The sequence below is a fragment of the Ctenopharyngodon idella genome, chromosome 17, assembly GCF_019924925.1.
Source record: "Ctenopharyngodon idella isolate HZGC_01 chromosome 17, HZGC01, whole genome shotgun sequence".
Taxonomy (NCBI): Eukaryota; Metazoa; Chordata; class Actinopteri; order Cypriniformes; family Xenocyprididae; genus Ctenopharyngodon; species Ctenopharyngodon idella.
The window spans coordinates 31,868,239-31,888,205 of record NC_067236.1 but is presented as its reverse complement, the minus strand read 5'-3'; the positions used below and the strand labels follow the sequence as shown (position 1 = coordinate 31,888,205).

The 19,967-nt window shown below is 35.7% G+C and overlaps 2 protein-coding genes across 51 annotated transcripts in view; one reads left to right on the top strand and one right to left on the bottom strand.

Annotated features, from left to right (window-relative positions):
- Nucleotides 1–19,967, bottom strand: part of LOC127498610 (NACHT, LRR and PYD domains-containing protein 12-like) — a 362,780-nt gene that overhangs the window by 59,967 nt on the left and 282,846 nt on the right. For all 50 annotated transcript variants that reach the window (XM_051868195.1, XM_051868176.1, XM_051868180.1 and 47 more), the window contains 2 exons: nucleotides 18,863–19,036; nucleotides 3,503–3,676 (listed from right to left, as the gene is read on the bottom strand). In XM_051868195.1, the coding sequence (XP_051724155.1) occupies nucleotides 3,503–3,676; nucleotides 18,863–19,036 (348 nt within the window). The remainder of the gene's footprint in view (nucleotides 1–3,502; nucleotides 3,677–18,862; nucleotides 19,037–19,967) is intronic.
- LOC127498614 (tetratricopeptide repeat protein 8-like) overlaps nucleotides 1–19,967 on the top strand; it is a 133,876-nt gene that overhangs the window by 75,648 nt on the left and 38,261 nt on the right. The gene's annotated exons all lie outside the window — the stretch shown is intronic.

Here is a 19,967-nt window from a genome sequence, read left to right as displayed (position 1 = left end):
TAACAAGGTCATAGTCAGGTATATTTAATAAAAACAAGACTAACACAAAAAATCTAGCTTGTGTTGTTGTTACTTTTGACCCACCTGTGTGTTACTTTCGTCCCAACTGACGGGGTTGAAAGTAACAATGTGCAATTTATGTTCAAAGTGAAATTATACTGAAGCCGTTCTACATTTGTACAAAATACCACCTGGTATTGATAGACCACACCTGTGAGTTACTGACCACAGCAAAAATATATCGCTGTCTAAAACATTATCTTTCAAAATTACATTTTTGTGAAAAATGGTAGGCTACTTTCGTCCCTGCTCTCCCCATACTTCAAAACTAAAGTCTTAATAATTATTGTACTAGTAGTAGTATTACATTGTCATTAAGAAATATTTAATACTGTACAATAGCAATACAATAGTAGACTACATAGTACATAGTAATAGTAACATGGCTCTGTTTCTGTTACAAGTTAAACTGAACTTTTATTTTGACGGGTTGCTGTGATCTTGAAGTTTATGTGTGTATATGATATGACAATAGTTTTTTCTCCAATTAAACGGTAAAATGCTCATGAAGTGACTCTCAGAGCAGCTCTAGAGATGAAGTTTATGTGTTCATGTCTATGTCGTTCCGAATGGCTCTTTAATATAACTTTGCTACATGCACTCATCTCAGTGAACGTCTCACTCAAAGTCTTAGTTTTTATTCTGCTATTTATTCCATTCAATTTTAGGCGCAGACGTGATGTAGACGTCACACAGACTGCATCAGGCTGAAACTAGCAAAAAACTCTTGCGTTGCGCCGGGTGTATGATAGAGCCCCAAGAGTGAGACTAGAAGTACAGCCATATCATGTGACATTCCAGGAAATCTCTTAACATAAACAATGATCAGAGATCCAGAGATCACTATAACATGCAGAGAGAAACGGTTTGGAGACAATAAACACATGATTGCAATAATATATGGTTTATCTAGAGCTGTTCAACGATTAATCACATCCAAAATAAAAGTTTATGTAATATATGTGTGTGTACTGTGTATATTTATTTTGTTTATAAACACATACATGTATATATTTAAGAAATATTTACATGTATATATTTATATAATTTAAATTATATATAAATATTTATTAAGTTGGCTTGAAAAAGCCCACTCACTGATCTTCTATTTAAGATTATTATTATTCTTCTTCTTAGACTAAAATGTCTAAATGCTACTCCTCCTAGACTGTTCAAGCTGACTCGAGTTGCCTTATCTTTTCAGACTGATCAGACTTACGGTTTTCCTAAAAATGCTGATTAAATCTTGGAAAAATCCCATTGACTTTCATTGAACTGCCTTGGCTGATCTGAACATTCCGTCCAACTGTCAAAATTCAAATTCAAACACACAGACTCAATTAAACTGCCATTCCTATTTCTAAGCCATTTAAACTCATTCAAACTCATTTAATCTATCTATCTATCTATCTATCTATCTATCTATCTATCTATCTATCTATCTATCTATCTATCTATCTATCTATCTATCTATCTATCTATCTATCTATCTATCTATCTATCCATCTATCTATCTAGCTTTTAACCCATTTTAGCCCACCGGCAACTATAGTTGCCGCAGAGTATAGTTGTCATTTTCCTTTTGTAAGTACTTTTCTAGATGTTTTCCATGTTTTATGTCTCAATGACATGCAAGAAAACAACCAAATACAGGATTTCAAGAACAAAAAAAAGGTATTGACTTCCTTCCTGTCACATGAGGCTGTCAACTTCCTACCCATACTTCTAGGAAGCATATTGAAGGCAAACCCTCCCAAAGAAAAGTAATTTTCATGTTAATAGGAAGTATTTTTTGTTGACATATATATATCTACATAATCATGAGGGTCTCTAGAATCATCCAAACAAAACAAATCTTACAATAGATCTACAGTTTTTTGTATACTTAGTCAAAAGTCCAAGCGGCAACTATAGTTGCCGGTGGGCAAATGACTTGCAAGTACATATATCATGGGGAAATGGAGTATACTGTGTTTAATGAGTTAATAAATCAAGGTTATTGGTCTTGTTTAGTGCATTTTGCCTTCATAATATTTTATATTGATATATATTGTTATTTTTTTTTTTTTTTTGATTTACTTATTTTTTGTTTGTTTGTTTTATGTGACCCTGGACTACAAAACCAGTCATAAGGGTCAATTTTTTTGAAATTGAGATTTATACATCATCTGAAAGCTGAATATATATAAGCTTTCCATTGATGTATGGTTTGTTAGGATAGGACATTTGGCCAAGACACAACTATTTGAAAATTTGGAATCTTAAGGTGAAAAAAAATCAAAATATTGAGAAAATTGCCTTTAAAGTTGTCCAAATGAAGTCCTTAACAATGTATATCCATTCACAAAAATAATTTTTTATACATTTACGGTAGAAAATTTACAAAATATCTTCATGGAACATGATCTTAATATCCTAATGATTTTTGCCATAAAAGAAAAATCTGTAATTTTGACTCATACAATGTATTGTTGGCTATTGCTACAAATATACCCGTGCGACTTCTTACTGGTTTTGTGCTCCAGGATCACATATAGGAGTAATTTTTTCTAATGAACAATGTAATTTAACTTTTTGATTCACAATGCTCTGTTGGAGCAACTTAATGGCTGCACTTTGTTCTGCATTATGTTCCACCACTTTAAGACAAACGGATTTGTTGTTTGATGTGTTTTCATATTCAAGAGATTATAAGCTAAATGCAGCTTTTTTGTGTTCACATCAAATGTTCTTCAACTTTGATTGATCTGTTGATCTGTTGAAAGCAGTTATTTTGAGTTAGATGCATAAATGTTATCCTCCTATTCAAAGTTTACATTGAGGGGTGCATACAACATATTTGCCCACCGGCAACTATAGTTGCTGCACATTCAAATACATTTTTTAAGAAAAAAAACAAAAACCTGGGGAAAATAAATGCAGAACATGTTCACATAGGACACTATTAATAGGAATATATGCATGAAATCATTCAGAAAAATTTGGGCACAAATGGGTTAAAACTACAATTCTAAAACTTAAATTATTTCAAACTGAAAAGCTTCAAACTACAAACTTTTAAAACTTCTTCAAACTTTCTGGACCAGCTTTTTCAAGCCAAATTAAAGTTTGTCTACAAACTGTTTTATCTAGTTGATTTTTATATTTTTATATTGTCCCTAAATATATACATGTATATGTATAAATACAAAACAAATATACACCGTACACACACATATATTACATAAACTTTATTTTAATCATGACTAACTGGCTAACAGGTTGAAAAAAAAATCATTTTTGAGTGAACTAACCCTTTAAATTGATGAATGGTAATTTGAATGAATGAATGTAATAATAGTTTTCCCTGAATTCTATTCCATTTTAATGTTACTTTATGAATTATTGAAATTTCAAAATTCACAGTGACACAGTTTCATGTGAGAGTCGCGTATGATCTTACCTCAGATCCTCCAGTTTACAGTGAGGATTCTCCAGTACAGCAGAAATCATCTTCACTCCCGAGTCTCCTAGATTATTCCAAGACAGATTCAGTTCTCTCAGGTGTGAGGGGTTTGATCTCAGAGCTGAAGCCAGAGCAGCACAACCTTCATCTGTGACACCACAATACTCCAACCTGTAGAGAACAATGACACACTCTTCACTCTCTCAGATCAGATCAACAAGGAATTTCTCAAGATCACATTCAAACTAACAGTGTGATGATAAGGTGAGAGAGACAATGAGAAGAAAATGAATCAATTTAAAGATCAATAAAGTCAGTTTCCTCTGAAATCATATTCTTCTTCTTTTTGCCCCTGAACACAATATTCAGATACTGAAACTCTGACATCAAATTCTACTACAGATTTATAATAGTGAATAAGAATAATTGATATGACATCTATAGCTCTCCTATCAACACACTGATGTGAGAATCTCCCAAATACATTTTTCAGTAACACTTTTTATGAAGCCTGTGTTTATAATGCATTATAAGGATATTCTTAATGCATCATAATGCACACATAATGCCTTATAAACAACCTTATAATGTTGCATCATCTAATGAATATTCATAACAACAGTAATAATACTTAACTCTCTGTGGTTATAAATAAGAGTATGATTATTTATAACACACAATGAACATAATTTTATCCACTTAAGTTATAGAGTAATATATATCCCATAGTTTCATATTTTAATTTCCCAAGTCTCATATCTTGACATTGTTTACTGAAGATCTGCACAGTATAATACTGCATCTTATGAGTGTAATTTTACTGCTTAAAGTGACTTGAGCGATGCCTACTGAACAGGAGAGCGTGTGCTGCATCGATTGTGATATTGTCATGCCACAGCTTGAAAGTCTGGATAATTCAGACGATGAGACGACACATGTATCTCACATCACCACACGCATGTGTCGTAGTGCTCTCGTGAGAAGGAGGAAGAGGGGGAATTGTTGAATAAAGTTGTTATTTTGTTTTTTTGCCGCACAAAGTATTCTCGTCGCTTCATAACATTAAGGTTGAACCACTGTAGTCACATGATCTGTTTTAAATATGTCTTTATACCTTTCTGGGCATTGAAAGTGTAAATTAACTTGCTGTCAATGGAGGCCTCACTGAGCCATCAGATTTAAACAAAAATATCTTAATTTGAGTTCTGAAGATGAACGAAGGTCTTACGGGTGTAGAACGACATGAGGGTGAGTAATTAATGACATCATTATTTTTATTTTTGGGTGAACTAACCCTTTAAGGCAGTGGTCTCAAACTGCCGGCCCGCGGGCCATTTAAGGCCCCCACTCCCCCTCCACCCGGCCCGCAACTGATCTCAAAAATAAAACATAATCCGGCCCGCTAAATTATTATTATTATTAATATTATTATTATTATTATTATTCTCTAGTTGTCTCATACCATATTCCATATTCAAAAGAATGACATGATTCTATTAAAAAGAAGCGTGCGGGCAGTGCGAATGCGAACTGAAAAGTAAAGTGGACGAGGAACACAGACAGTTTCAAGAAAGATGGACATTGCAGTAATTTTTTGTGGAGTTTAATGGAAACGCTACCTGTCTGATATGCAAAGAAAAAGTCGCCGTTCTAAGGGGCCGTTCACATATCGCATCACATAAGCGGCCGCTCCGCTTTCTCCTTCTTTCCAAAGCGCTTTCGCTCATGTGGTGTCTGTCGTTGCTATGCAACCATGAGCTGCTCTCTCTACGACAAAGAATATACACTAACAAGAAGCGACACTCAATAGAACGTTCCATTGAAACACCGGCGCCCAGCAGCGGCCCTGCGTTTCCGCCATTTTGGGGTGAAAGCGAGTCGGCAGTCCACTAGTTTCTATGGCAAGATCAGATGCTTTGTTAAAAAAAAAAGTACATTAAAGCTGAAATCCAACCAGAATGATGACAACACAGAATAAAATACTATCACTAGTGATCATCAAATCCTTTTCACAGTTTATTTTACACACTTTGTGTTTAAGTCTTCCACTTTTTTCACAAAACCTTTGGGTTAAAATTCTTTAAAAGGCTTATAAACACTGAATTATTACCAACATATGAAATTAAATTAAGGACATGCATCAGAAAAATTGGGAATGTTGGACAATAAATAAATGTAACAGCTTGATTTTGCAGTGTTGTCTAATGTCCGTTAAAGCAAAAGTGTCCAAAAGTGGGAATTATGCGATAAGGGACACAGCAATGCATCATTATGTTTGTAGTGTGATCCATTAAAACGTACTATATATATATATATATATTTCAATTCAGACCTAGATATTGTTACTATTACTCCACTAGGTCTGAAATATATTGTTCGCTGCAAACATGATGATCTTAAATTTATTAATTATTAATTTACTATTAATAAATGTGTAAAGTTGCATAAAATGGAAATACTCAATAAAGTAGGCTAACTATGTTACCTCAGATGGTTGAATAGTTGGATTCCAGAACCGGTAAAATAAAACGTATATAAGACAATACAACATTTACTGTAGGTGTAATGAAGGGCTGACAGCGTGAGGATCCATTTGCAGTTTCTTTATTGTGACAACAAAGCACAAGGCAGACAAGGGCAAGACAGTAGCGGAAACAGGGACAGGCTTGGGTCGAGGCAGGCGGCAGACAAACAGAAACTTACAACAGGCAGAGTTCAGGGCAGGCAGCAGACAAACGTAATCCAGGAAACAGGCAAGGTTCAAGGCAGGCGGCAGAGGTTCACAAATGATAAACAGTCCAATCGATAGCAAGGTAACAGTCCACAAGAAAACGCTCAGTAGTGATCACCGGGGCAAATCAAGACTTCGCAATGAGGTGGTGTGTGTGTGAGTCCTTTATAGTCCAGGTAGTGTGCTAAGCTGTATGTGGCAGCTGGTGATTGGTGTGGAGTGTGCATGTGATTGGCAAGGAGGATTATGGGAAATGGAGTCCAGGAACTGACAGGAACAGACAGTGATCGTGACAGTAGGAGCCATACAGTTTACTGGTGACTTAATTTAAAAAACTGTTCTATTGCGCTTCTCATTCGCCGATTTTGGGTGAGTAAGATGTGAAGGATTCTATGGTCCAGTTAGTATTTTCAGCCCATAATGGTGGCCGCGCTACCGGAGCGCCATCTAGTGGCTGTTACCCAAAAAATATCAAAGTGTCACCTCTTGGGTTCTATACTCTTTGTCCACGATGACGAGGAAGTTTCAGCAAAAGAAAAAAATGATTTCTAGTCCTTGCATTAGCTCTACTACTAGATATATTTATGGAGATGAGAAATAAAAACCCGCCCTGTACAGCTATGATCAGCTGTTCGGCTGAGCTTTCGGTGTTGTTACGGAAAGGCCGAAGCTCATCGGTTGGTTCTTGTCACATGACCTGCGGCGCACTTGTGGCATTCTGAAAGATGTTTTCATCTCGCCGCGGCATAGGCGCGCCTGGAAAAACGAGCGCGCCGCACCGCATGCGCGTCGCGACCACGTCGCTTCTATTATGAGCGCGCTTGCTCAAATTATAGTAAAAGCTCACGCGCAAGTCGCGAGCATCGATTTGAACCACCGAAACGCGTCCGATGCTACCAATAAACATTACCGATGCTCAAACGGCATCTTGGGCAAATGTGGCTCAGCTGTGTGAGCAGAAGCACTGCAGGTGTCTGACAAGAAATAGAATAGTGTACAAATGTATTCAGGGATTGCATTTGTTCAGTACAGTGTTGTTCAGTGCAAGATTTTGATGTTATTTAAGCTAAAATAAAGTAAGGGAAAATATTTGCACTAACTGTTAAAAACTAATACTGTATATAACAATGATAGAGACACTGCTGTTTACATTTCTTTAAGTATGGCAAAAATATTTTAGTAATGAAATTTGAAGTAAATGAGAAATAATGCAAAGGAAAGTAAATTTTCAGAAATGTTGTGCTTTCTTGTGCTTGAATGTTAAAATGGCCCTCCTATGAGGTGTCAATCACAGCAACGGCCCCCAGCCAATTTGAGTTTGAGGCCCCTGCTTTAAGGATTTTACACTTGCTTGACTAAATGAAGAAAATGATTGACTTTGACTTGAGATCCAATGACTCGAGACTTGACTTGAACTGTCTGACTCGAGAATGACTTTATAACAACTTAAATAATTAAAATGATTTTTATCAAAGTCATCACAGCGAACACTTTAGTTTAGGGTCCAATTCTCACTATTAAAGTTGCTAATTAGAATGCATATTACTAGGATATTGGCTGTTTATTAGTACTTATAAAGCACATATTAATGCTTTATTCTGGGTGCGAACTACGGGGGAGCTAGGGGGAGCTCGGCTCCCCTTAATAAGACATGGGCTCCCCTAAAAACGGGATTTGTGAAGTTTTGGGGGGTCTCAAAAAATATTGACAATGTGTTATTTTGACGTGCAATATCAGTTTTGTGCAATGTGATCATCGTGCATTATTATGTGTAAAATTGCTAAAATATCATTCATGCATGACGGCGATTTAAACCTAATTCACTTCAATAAACATATACATGCTATTCTTGTCATGAGCATCAAGGTGTGGGGGCGCTGCGGTGGAAAATCCACTCATGTTTAGTACATGTTAACTCGAACAGCAAAGGAAGCTGATCCCAGGCCTGTGTTAAGGTGAGGCATGTTATTCGCAATTATGTGTTTGGGTTGTTATAGCTCTGCGTGACTCGATGTATTAGACCTAATTTAACAGAGGAATTCTGGTATTCTTCTGTAGCCTGACGAGTAACTTTAACCGTTGTTCTTGTGAACTCAAAGACAGCCTGATGCTTTGTTTATAGACTATTTGTGGGTGGCTGTTTGTTGTTTCACCTATCAATTCGTGTCGATAATGTATAATAGGCTAAATCCTGTATAGTGATTTATCCTATATAGTGCTTGCATAAAGCTGTTATGTATTTTTGTAACTCATTGTAAGCCCTCTTTTGAGGCACGCGCAAGCGCACGAATACACGAATACTTTGGGGCTTCCCCCAAAGTCCATGGTATAGTTCAAACACTATGACCGCTTAATCTTAATATCTTAACATATCCAATACCTTACTAACTATTAATAAGCAGTAGGAATTGGATCCTAAAGTAAAGTGTGACCTCATCACAACATCAGTTGATGAACAAAATAAGCTACAGAACCAGCGAGGTCAGAGTTTGCTCAATCACGTGACGCTGCAAAAGCACAGAAAAAACATACAGTGCGGTGAGTGCGCTAAATACAGAGGGAAGAAGAAAATCATTGTTTCTGTTGAATATAAACACTTCGAAATGGACAATATTTATAAAAGGAGATTTGCAGCATAAAAACTGTTAAGGGATATCGATCGGACACGACCATCACAACCTCCAACTTCAAAAAGGAAAGCCATGTAAGCGAACCTGTTCGTTAGTTAATTTGACTAAATCTAGAGAGAAAAAAATGGTCAAAACAGCATGTCTTTATACAATTTATTTTTCAATTGTAGCTTAAGGTTGTCAATAGATTAAAATGATAATTAATGATGGCATGTTTTATAATTAACGTAATGTAAATTCGCTGACATTTGGCACGTTTTATTGTAAATCATTGTGCTTTAATGCCAAATATTTCGCTCTTTCTAAAGCAGGATCAGACATTATTAGAAATGACACCAGAATTAATAAAATGCAGCCAAAATTCAAGATATGGTGCAAAATGGCCCTAGTATGAGCTTTTTATATTTACTATATGATATTTAAGCAATATTTCCAGAATATTAGCACGGCTGCTAATGTGATATTAATTTTATACAATAGTTCAGTGAACTAAAAGTTAATATTATAGTGACATTTTAGACATAATATTGTCAATATTCTCTGTTTTTGCTCTTTTTCTCCCAACGACAATATCTCACACAAGCCACAGCAAAAGAGGCATGTGTCTCTGCAGCACCAACACACAGTGGTGTTTCCTTACTGAATGAATCCGGAGTTTTGAACAAATCGGTTCAGTGATTCAGTGATTCAGTCACTTGCTTCGTTCCAGAATGAATCGGCCGTTTTGAATGAATCAGTTGAATGAATGCTTCTATGACTCATTCATTAAGACAGTGATTTACTGCCACCTACTGGCTGTTTTAATTTCATAATTAAAAGCGTAATTAATTTTTCCCCATCTCATTTTTTTTTCTATATTCAAAATTCTATATTAAAAAAAAATGATCTCAACATTTTTAATGCTGTTGTAACTGCAGTGTAAAAAATTCCCTTTTGGTTAGAAAATGGTTAGAAAATATCCCTGAAAATCAATTTAAGAGGTCAAATATTGGCTCTTAAAGTAAAGTTAATTTCTGTCACTTCCCTGTAGGTGACATTCCATAAAATATATATAAGCAAAGTTAAACATAATGACATTTACTAATAAACCAATATAATTAATGCATCACACTTGTGAATTCACCTTCAACATTTTTCATCTCTGATGGTCTGAGGGTGAGTAGATCAACAGCGGATTTTCATTTTGGGGTGAACTATCCCTTTAATTCTCTTTGCTCCTGGATTAAACATTGTCAAAAGTTATCAACCAATCAGAATAGACCTCCACGCCTGACCGATGAAAATGATACAGGAAATCTTATTGGCTGTAAGTGAAATGCACCAGAAACTCTTTTGAAATATCAAAGGTGGCTCTTTAATTTCTTTACAATGTTAGAAATGTTTCAGAATGAGGCATTTGTATGATTTGCACATATAAATAACCTAGTCTGTGTAACTGCATCACTACATTGTACAGACATTACAGGTCAAACCCCTCTGATGTTTGATTTATTCAAATAAACATATTATATGGCTCTTAAGACACACTGTATATGAAAAAATCAGTGTTGGCATTTCGAATTCCTCAACTGAATTAAGGTAATTTGTTTCATTTGTTTTTATTTAATGTTTACTTGTCTTTTTTGTAAATTCAATTCAGTTTGAAAGTCAGTTTGAAATCAATCTTCCTTGTGCTGCATGTAAGCTATTGCAACAAAGTTACTCTATTGTGAAGACAAATACACAGAGTGAACAAATGTTTAAGTGAGATTATTGTAATGGTAATTAATCAACGTTTAAATACGTAAACAAAAGCCTAAATTCAAATCTGTTCATCATATAAAGTGGACGTGTCTCTTCAGAAGACTTGAATTAAACCGCTCCATTCAAATGGATTACTGTTACAACGAGTCTTGTGCTTTTTCAAGCTTGAAAATAATGATGGCCTTGACAAAATGGATGGACAAAAATTGAGATATTAAAATATCTATATGGCAGTATACAGTATGTTGCGGTTTTCCCCATGGTATTGAAAATGATACTGAATATTGATATTTTTCAAGGTATCGTATTGAAGTTAGAAACTCCAGTATCGTGACCACTAATTCATGTACTTTGTCAATAAGGTAAAACTTTGCTATTTTCTACATAGATCTATGATTTGATTGAATATATATTGGTACAGTAATTCATTAAATATCACCAGCTAAAAAGTAACCAGTAACTAGTACTCTGAGTAGTTTTTGAGAAGAGTACTTTGTACTTTTACTTCAGTACTTTTTGACACCAGTAATTTTACTCGTAATTGAGTATTCAGCAATGTAACAGTACTTGTATTTAAGTACAGATTTTCAGTACTGACAGAAGGAAGTTATTTCAAACTGGTCGCCATTAAGTGTAATTGTTCCTTTTGTATGCGATGGTGTGATTCTTCAATAAATGAATAAATAAATAAAATAAAGATCAATTTGACTGATAGCATTATTATTATTATTTTTTTTTCAAGATTTCTATAGATATCAAAATATTTTGTTATCGTGAATTATTTTGGTCATGATAATCATGTAAAAATGATTCAGGTGAACCACACTCCACTTCCCTCTTTTCAGCTGCAGATACACAGTTTGAGGCAATGCTCACGCTTCTGTAAGGGTGGTCTGTTTGAACAAGCATTACAAGATCAGTTGAATTACATCAAAATATTTGTGTTTTTTTGTTTGTTTGTTTTATTTAAACCCTCTTCACTGTAACCTGTGTCTGTTGTCTGGTTTGTAGTTTGTTCGGTTTATTTAACTTGAAGGGGTGGATTCTGGAATCCACTGCCGCTTTAATATATATCTTTTAAGTTATTAACCAACATTTATCTTTCTGTTAAATTATTTGAATGACTTCTTCAACGTATGTTAAAGCATTTCTTTTCCTTTTCAAACACTAGAAAATAATTTTGAATATTGTCTGTACCTCTCACTGAAAGAAAAGAACATGTTATCAGTATGTTTTGGGAAAGTTTCCTGCTCAGAGCAGAGCTCAGATCAACTTCAACCTTGAAGAAGCTGTGAATCATGTGTATCTGTGTATGTGCGCTAAGTGTTCTGTGCAGGTCCTTTGTACTGGTGGACAACTGGCACTCTTCTTGAGACCAGCAGACACCATGTCATGACCCCAAAAGGACATCCAGTGCCTAAATCCAGGGTCCCCTCGTCAGCATCGTGACGAATGGAGATATGCTTCTGACTATCTGTCCATGTGTGGAAGATTTTTCTTAGCCAATCAGAATCATTCAACCTGAAGTAATGACGTAGTTAGTTGACTCTGTTAGAGTATAATTGTTGTGGAAATGTGAATGTACGCAGAGCGGCCTACGAACTCCTTGTGAGACTTGAAGCTGGCTTCTGCTGATGAAACTGCAAACTATTCTTCAGTAAAATTATCTTCAATTTATTATTTTTTAACTCTGACTCCGGGTGTTTATTCATCATATCTGGTCTTTTGGGTCTTTAACTATAAAATTCCCCTACAGTTAATGGTGGAGTGAATGCGAGCAATCATTCTTCGGTGACATCCTCGACTAACCAACAAACAAGGTAGGAAGCCGTTTTATTATTTTGTTAGGGCTGTCTGGTTGAAAGGGTTGAGAGAACTGGGAAGTGAGACGGTGAGTTTACGTACACACTCAGACGTGAGTGTGGTACACCAGATCATTGGATACAGGCTGGTGTCACGCCATCAGAGGGAGATGGTGGGTGATAACTCCACTCCATTAAGGTGTTGGAGGAACACTGGAAGCCAGAGGCAGAAGGTGTTGAAATAACTCCTTCCTATTGAAGGGTAGGAGGTCACTAGTAAGCCGGTTTGCTACTAGTGTCTCATGAACCAAACTTCTCTGACTCTTCCATTCAGACAGGGGCGCCCCGAATTTAGTGATTCAGGAAGTTAGAGATTAAGCTTTTAGTTAAATATGACAAAATACAGATAGGGATAGGGTTGTTTGGTCAAGGATGCATCAGGAACGATCCTGACGAAAATAAAGATTGTGACCCTAATTGGATTGGACCAGTATATGTAACTGTGATTTTGGAGTATACTTTGCAGTTTCATCACGCAGAAGCCAAAGCTGTGTTGTTCAAAGATCGCCGCTGCCATCTCTTTCAGGTGAGTATTAACTTTGACTAAGATATGGCTGACAAATTTTGAAACTTGATCAGTCCAGATACAGATAATGAGACAGAAGAGAGCAAACGCTGTAAGCAGATCTGCTCTGAAGCTGCACAAAGAAATTTGTTGAACTAATTAAGAAAATGGTTAGTCAGGGTTTTGGTTCTGATTGGAAAGTTAAACAACAACTTGACTGGCTACAAACAAAGAAAGAACCAGAAAAATTCAAATTTTTAGCTGTTTGTGCTTATTCATGGATTTGTAAAATGGGCGGGGTACCATTAACCCCTGATGGAAAAATCCCAGAAGTAACTGAGGGATGGTTCAATCTGATTACCCAATGTGATAAAGATGACATGGAGTGTTTTAATTGTGGTCAGCAGGGCCATCTCGCCTTTAATTGTAAATGCCCACCTAAAAGGTGTAGACAGTGTGGGAAACTTGGCCATATTCGCAAATATTGTAAACAAAAGAAAGAAAAGAAAGGAACAAAAAAAGAGACTTCCACTCTGTCTGAGAATGGGCTTGTGAAACTGAGAAAGAACATGAGATAACAATAAGGTCATAAGATTGTAGTCTTAAGGAATTCCTTTTGAAGGAAATATCTATAATAATAAGTTTTATATTGAATGGACAAATACAGGTTAATGTAAAATTACAGACAATAAATCTAAAACGTGAGTTACAAAAATATATAAAGGGACGATTGGATGTTCTGAAAGTTTCACTTTATGGAAAAATATTTGAACCGTCTCAAGTATGTTTTGTAGTGTAAATAACTAAAATGATGTAGGACCTCCAAGTTCTAAATATTTAGTTTTTGATGGTCAAAGTGACATAAAGGGTTTAAATGGCAAAAATGGGATTGCCAGTTTCACAGAGACTCGACCTGATTGTAATTTCTAAATTCCCTCATATGTGGGTAAATGACAAATATAAAGCATGTCAAATCTGGCAAAGTCTTAAGCTGGGCCAGAGTTACAAGATATAGGTAAAGTTTGATGTTACAGGTTTATGAAAATGCAGTGTACCAGTCCTGAATGCCTCAAGAGTCTCCCTTTCTCTCATTCAAAGTCAGCTAAAAGCTGCTATCTGAGCTTGTGTCATAAGTGATAACAAGCTATTTATAGTGAAGCTCAGTGTCTCAGTTGAAAATCATGGACACAGAGATGTTAAAAGAAATGATTGCCATGAAGAGGGCAATTAGTTGTCAAATTTGTCAAAGGAAAACTCAATGAGTATAAAGAGGTCTTTAAAATGGTAATACAGACCTTGAATGATAGAAGTGACTATTTTGACGAATTTATTCTATGACCAGTAACTTTTTTGTCTCATCCTAGTCACCACCATGTGCAGGGCCGATGGCTCGAGTTACAGATGTAGCAGAACACTACACTGAATGGACAATTGTGAAAACTAAATTCACTGAGTATAATCTCAGCATTTTTATGTTGCTGCTACAGAGATGTCTCATGGATTTTAGTGATTAAATACTGCTGTCATTAACCTGTCTCCATGTTTTAAGACTATTAGGCAGTCCAATGGCTCTGGTGGCTCTTGAATGCAACTTCCCTAAGCTCCAGAAAACACACGATTCTGTTGAAGAAAACTGTCAAAGATTTCATAATGGGAAAGAGCGGTTACCAGTGTGCACGAGGTGATTTCTCAATGATGGGTAAGATCCTCTTTGGCCAGACAGGGGACAACCTAAGGCAGGGGGTCACCGCCGCCACTGGGCATCTACCCTGAAGGGAGGTGTTTAATGTGAGATGGGTATGAGAGTGGAGCGGATGTCTGTGAGGCCAGCAGCATCATTAAGGGGGATGACCTGTGAAAGGTACAGCAGTCTGACCCAAAAATGTTCCTCTGTACCACTCACCAGAAACCGCATTCCTAGGATGGCTTGTTTTTCATTGTGACAAGCAACTATGTCAGGGGACAAGACCCTGAGGAAAAGGAGATTACTTATAAAGAGCTGATGGGAATGAGCTTTCAAGAGCCGACTGAGACCATGAGGTGATTGTCCGTAATTTCTGGGGAGACAATAGCAAAATTTATTAACATGATGTTGGTTGCTCTATTGGCAAGAACTGTATAGAAGTTTCAGATTCAGCAGTACTATGAATCCCTGAATCTGTGAGGCTGTGTTTATTTTGAACTAATGTGTCTATATTATAGTTTTTACTCCTGCAGGTCATTAGACATGGCATAGGATAATTCATAGACATGGTGGTGGTTAAAGATGAAGACTGCTTTTGCAGATTCAAGAGAAAGTTAAGTGAATTCAACATTTAAACAAGATAACCTCCTAGAATAAAATATTTGAGATTGTGGTAATGATTTTTATTTGAACAATATACATTTTCCTTTTAAAACTGGTTAATGATTATTCTGTATATAGTAATGAATTTAACATTACATTCTTTCTAAATTAGTCTTGTGATTCTGTTGAAAAGATTATTTGTGCAGTAAGAGAGAGAGACTGCTGGGGTGGAGGCAAGGATGGTACTCTGTCTGTCTGTTATCAGCCTGCTAAAGCTTAAACAAAGCAATGAGATTAGAACGAAAACAACCCAGCTGACGTTTCTAAAAACAAATTATAGTGAAGAGACATGCTTTGAGACTGAATAAGAGTAAAACCTACAGGAAAAGTTTAAATATGTTTTTAGAATTAAAACAAAAAGTAAACCTTGACAATGAGCGGTTCATATTCGTGTGAGTGTGTGTGATGGTGGCTGAACTTTATGTTTTGTATGTGTTAGTTTGGGGAAATATTCTGTCCTCAGTGTGTATCTGTCATTAACCTCTGGAATGAGTGTTTTATCATTACAGATGGGTTAAGTGAAACGACAAATTTTGACAATTCGATATTTCGGACTGAATCTTATGAAAAGACGATACAGAACATGGGACGAGCTTTAAGTGGATTGGATATCCAGCTCTGTCTGCTAATGGTAATTATGACTTTTGTCATTTATGATGTTGATTTGAATTACTCTCTGGATTTGTATGTTTAAGAACATTTATATAAATTGGGATTGTGGAATTGAAGATTGCCGTCCATGGGTTAAAAACCCTTGTCTAAATTCAACTGAGGGTCTAAATTTATACACTGTCTTCTTTGTTTGATCAGAATAATAAACGTAAACGTTATAAGATTTGACGGCAGAGACAAAGTGACACATTGGCTAAGTCACTAGTAAATTATCCAGAGAAACCCCTCAAATTTATGGAAGGCCGGTGGGCAAACAAAGGAGGAGTGAATATAACTGATAAAAGTTTTATTTTTCATCCATTAAATGGATGCATGACATTAGATGTCTAGAGAAATACAATTTATGTAATAAGGGTTGAAGGAGAAAGCAGCTATAAGGCTGTCTGTGTAACCTAGGGGTTGAGATTTGAGTAAAATAATACTTTGGTTTCTGCAAAACAGTAGAGATAATAATAGGACTGAGACAATGATAATATATTTTTGGATCTACAGACTAACAATTTGATAGAGAAATACCGTGACAAAATTATAACAAAAAGTAAAGCAGTTGAAATTAATGTGATGAAAAAAAGATGTAAAACTGTTTCAAAAAACAGCTTTAAAGATAATGTCTTATAGCACAAATTTGTATAATTTATAAGTGATATGGAAGATTATATTTAAAAAATATCTGTCCCTTTGTGTTTATGTTTATGATTTTGGTGCAGTGGCAAATCTAATGAGATGATAAGTATCACTGCCAAAGAAGAGGGTTAAGATTTTGGTCATTTAGCCTAAGCAGTTATAATTGACAAGACATTTGAGTTTAAAACTGACTTTAAAGGAAGTCTTAATTATTTGATTTTGAATGCTGCACTGTTGACATGGTCTGAGTACTGTCAAATGTTGGGAAAATTGAGTTTCGGATTAAAAATAATTAGGTATTGAGTATGATTAACAGTGATGTCATGATAAAGATATATGGCAGTCAAAACAAACAAGTTGTTGATATAATTGAATTTATATGTTTTGATGGTTATGTCATTTTGATGAAATGTTTTAAGATTAAAAAGTTTAGGTTTATGTATTTATTTATTTATTATTTTTTTTATGGGCTATAATGGATCTGTTGTGAAAAGAAATCTTAACAAAAGGGTTATTACGTAAAAGTAACAATTCTCTGTTTTATTGAAAATGATAATTGAAATGGTCATGTAAATTTGTTTTCTTTTCTTTTTATTTTTAAAGGTGTTTTTAAAAAAAAGATTTAAAAGATGTTCTGCAGTTAAGGTGGTACATGATATGTCTATAGACTGTAAACTGAAGGATGATTTAAGAGACTTAAAGTACTTGGATGGATTATGATGGGTCTTATTTATTTTTAACGTTTATTTTGAGTTAGACCACAAGTTTGTTTTTAATCTTTAAAAATTATCTATAAGGGGTATAGTGAAAGGAGTGGATTTACGATCCATCTTCTTGTATTATATAATAAATTGGAAATTATAGTTTTCTAAAAACCAGTGTATATATCCTGGTGTTTATGATCACAGGAAATGTCTGTATTTAGTATCTAAGGAATGACTGAGGGTCTGGCCCATGCCAGGAATGCAGTAACAGTGCTTACTCGTTTAGCCCGGCTTCCAGAGAATAAATATGTATTTGTTTTGTAGTCAAGGAATTTGATGATAAACCAAATAGCCAGGATTGATGTAAAGACAAATATGTGTAAGGACTGAAGGTCAATCATGCACTACGTGCTCTGTAGAATATTCTGTTCTAGTTAAGTCCTTCAACAGAAAACCTATTGTCTATTTTATACCATTTTAACCTGCCAGGGGAGCATGGGTCAACAATGTAAAATATTGAAGCGGCCTAAATTGTTAGACCAGATGTGGTGTTTAGGACTCCACATTGGCCTTTAAGGGGGACTGAAGGGGTGGATTCTGGAATCCACTGCCGCTTCAATATATATCTTTTAAGTTATTAACCAACATTTATCTTTCTGTTAAATTATTTGAATGACTTCTTCAACGTATGTTAAAGCATTTCTTTTCCTTTTCAAACACTAGAAAATAATTTTGAATATTGTCTGTACCTCTCACTGAGAGAAAAGAACATGTTATCAGTATGTTTTGGGAAAGTTTCCTGCTCAGAGCAGAGCTCAGATCAACTTCAACCTTGAAGAAGCTGTGAATCATGTGTATCTGTGTATGTGCGCTAAGTGTTCTGTGCAGGTCCTTTGTACTGGTGGACAACTGGCACTCTTCTTGAGACCAGCAGACGCCATGTCATGACCCCAAAAGGACATCCAGTGCCTAAATCCAGGGTCCCCTCGTCAGCATCGTGACGAATGGAGATATGCTTCTGAATATCTGTCCATGTGTGGAAGATTTTTCTTAGCCAATCAGAATCATTCAACCTGAAGTAATGACGTAGTTAGTTGACTCTGTTAGAGTATAATTGTTGTGGAAATGTGAATGTACGCAGAGCGGCCTACAAACTCCTTGTGAGACTTGAAGCTGGCTTCTGCTGATGAAACTGCAAACTATTCTTCACTAAAATTATCTTCAATTTATTATTTTTTTAACTCTGACTCCGGGTCTTTATTCATCATATCTGGTCTTTTGGGTCTTTAACTGTAAAATTCCCCTACAAACTGTTAGTTTTACTTTCTTTTGCAGGATAATAATATATTTAGATCTAAATTTTCTTTTTTTTAGGTAGACTCCTCACCCCTTGCTTCTACTGCCGGCAGGATCTGACGGTTCAAGCAGGAATCTGTCACTGAACCGCCGGATGGGGTTTACGCCAAAGGATTTTTTGTATGCACTATCTACATATTAATCCTTATTCACTTCCAGTCTTTATGATAGAGATGATCTTACCTCAGATCCTCCAGTTTACAGTGAGGATTCTCCAGCACAGCAGAAATCATCTTCACTCCCGAGTCTCCTAGTTTATTCCTAGACAGATACAGTTTTCTCAGGTGTGAGGGGTTTGATCTCAGAGCTGAAGCCAGAGCAGCACAACCTTCATCTGTGACACCACAATCCTCCAACCTGTAGAGAACAATGACACACTCTTCACTCTCTCAGATCAGATCAACAGAAACTTCATTATTAAAAAGAAACCAAAACAAAAGCACAAATCCCCATGTTTGATATGAGTTTTACTACGTTTGTGTGTGTGTGTGTGTGTGTGTGTGTGTGTGTTTGAGTGAGAGGGAAAGCTAATATAAAAACTGAATATAAGAAATTATGTTAACAAATTATCACATTAAATAATATGGAAAGATGATCACAGAAAAAAGATGGATGTGATGGTCATTAAGGATGAATTCATGTTCTTCATGTTCTTCTATTCATGTTTTTTTTTCAATTTCTAACACACTTTTCTCCAATCTGTATCACATTTTCAAAACTCTAAACACAATTAGCACAACATCCGTCTGTTGTGACCTTACCATAATTCATGTCGTTTTCACACAAAATGCAGTCAATTAACACGTTTCTAAAAGGCTTAAATTTCTTTCTGATCTTATTTACAAATGCTTAAACACAGCATGACAGAAATGAAGACCCAATGTTACAATCTTTAAATATAGTATAAAACCTCTACTTCTGTACCAACAGCAGCTCAAAAGTATTGAAAAAATCTAGAAAACAAATACTGAAACAATTGATAAGCATTTATAATTAGCAGATATTGAGAAATATTGAGAAATAGCAGATTCTAATCTCAGTTGGAGGAATAGTCAGATGTTGAAGCTCTTTCATTACATGGACATACAGTAAAATAGACACAGACTCATTGTTCAGTGTGGATGAAGAACAACACAGAGGAGCAGAGAGAGAAAAAATGTCTGGGTGAGGGAGAGGAATAGATGAAGGAGGAGAAGAGTTGGATCAGGACAAGGTAGAAGAAGAGTTAGGGGAGAGGAGTAAGATTGTGTGCTGGATTGTGCGTCTCTATAGTTTTCCTCTTTTACAC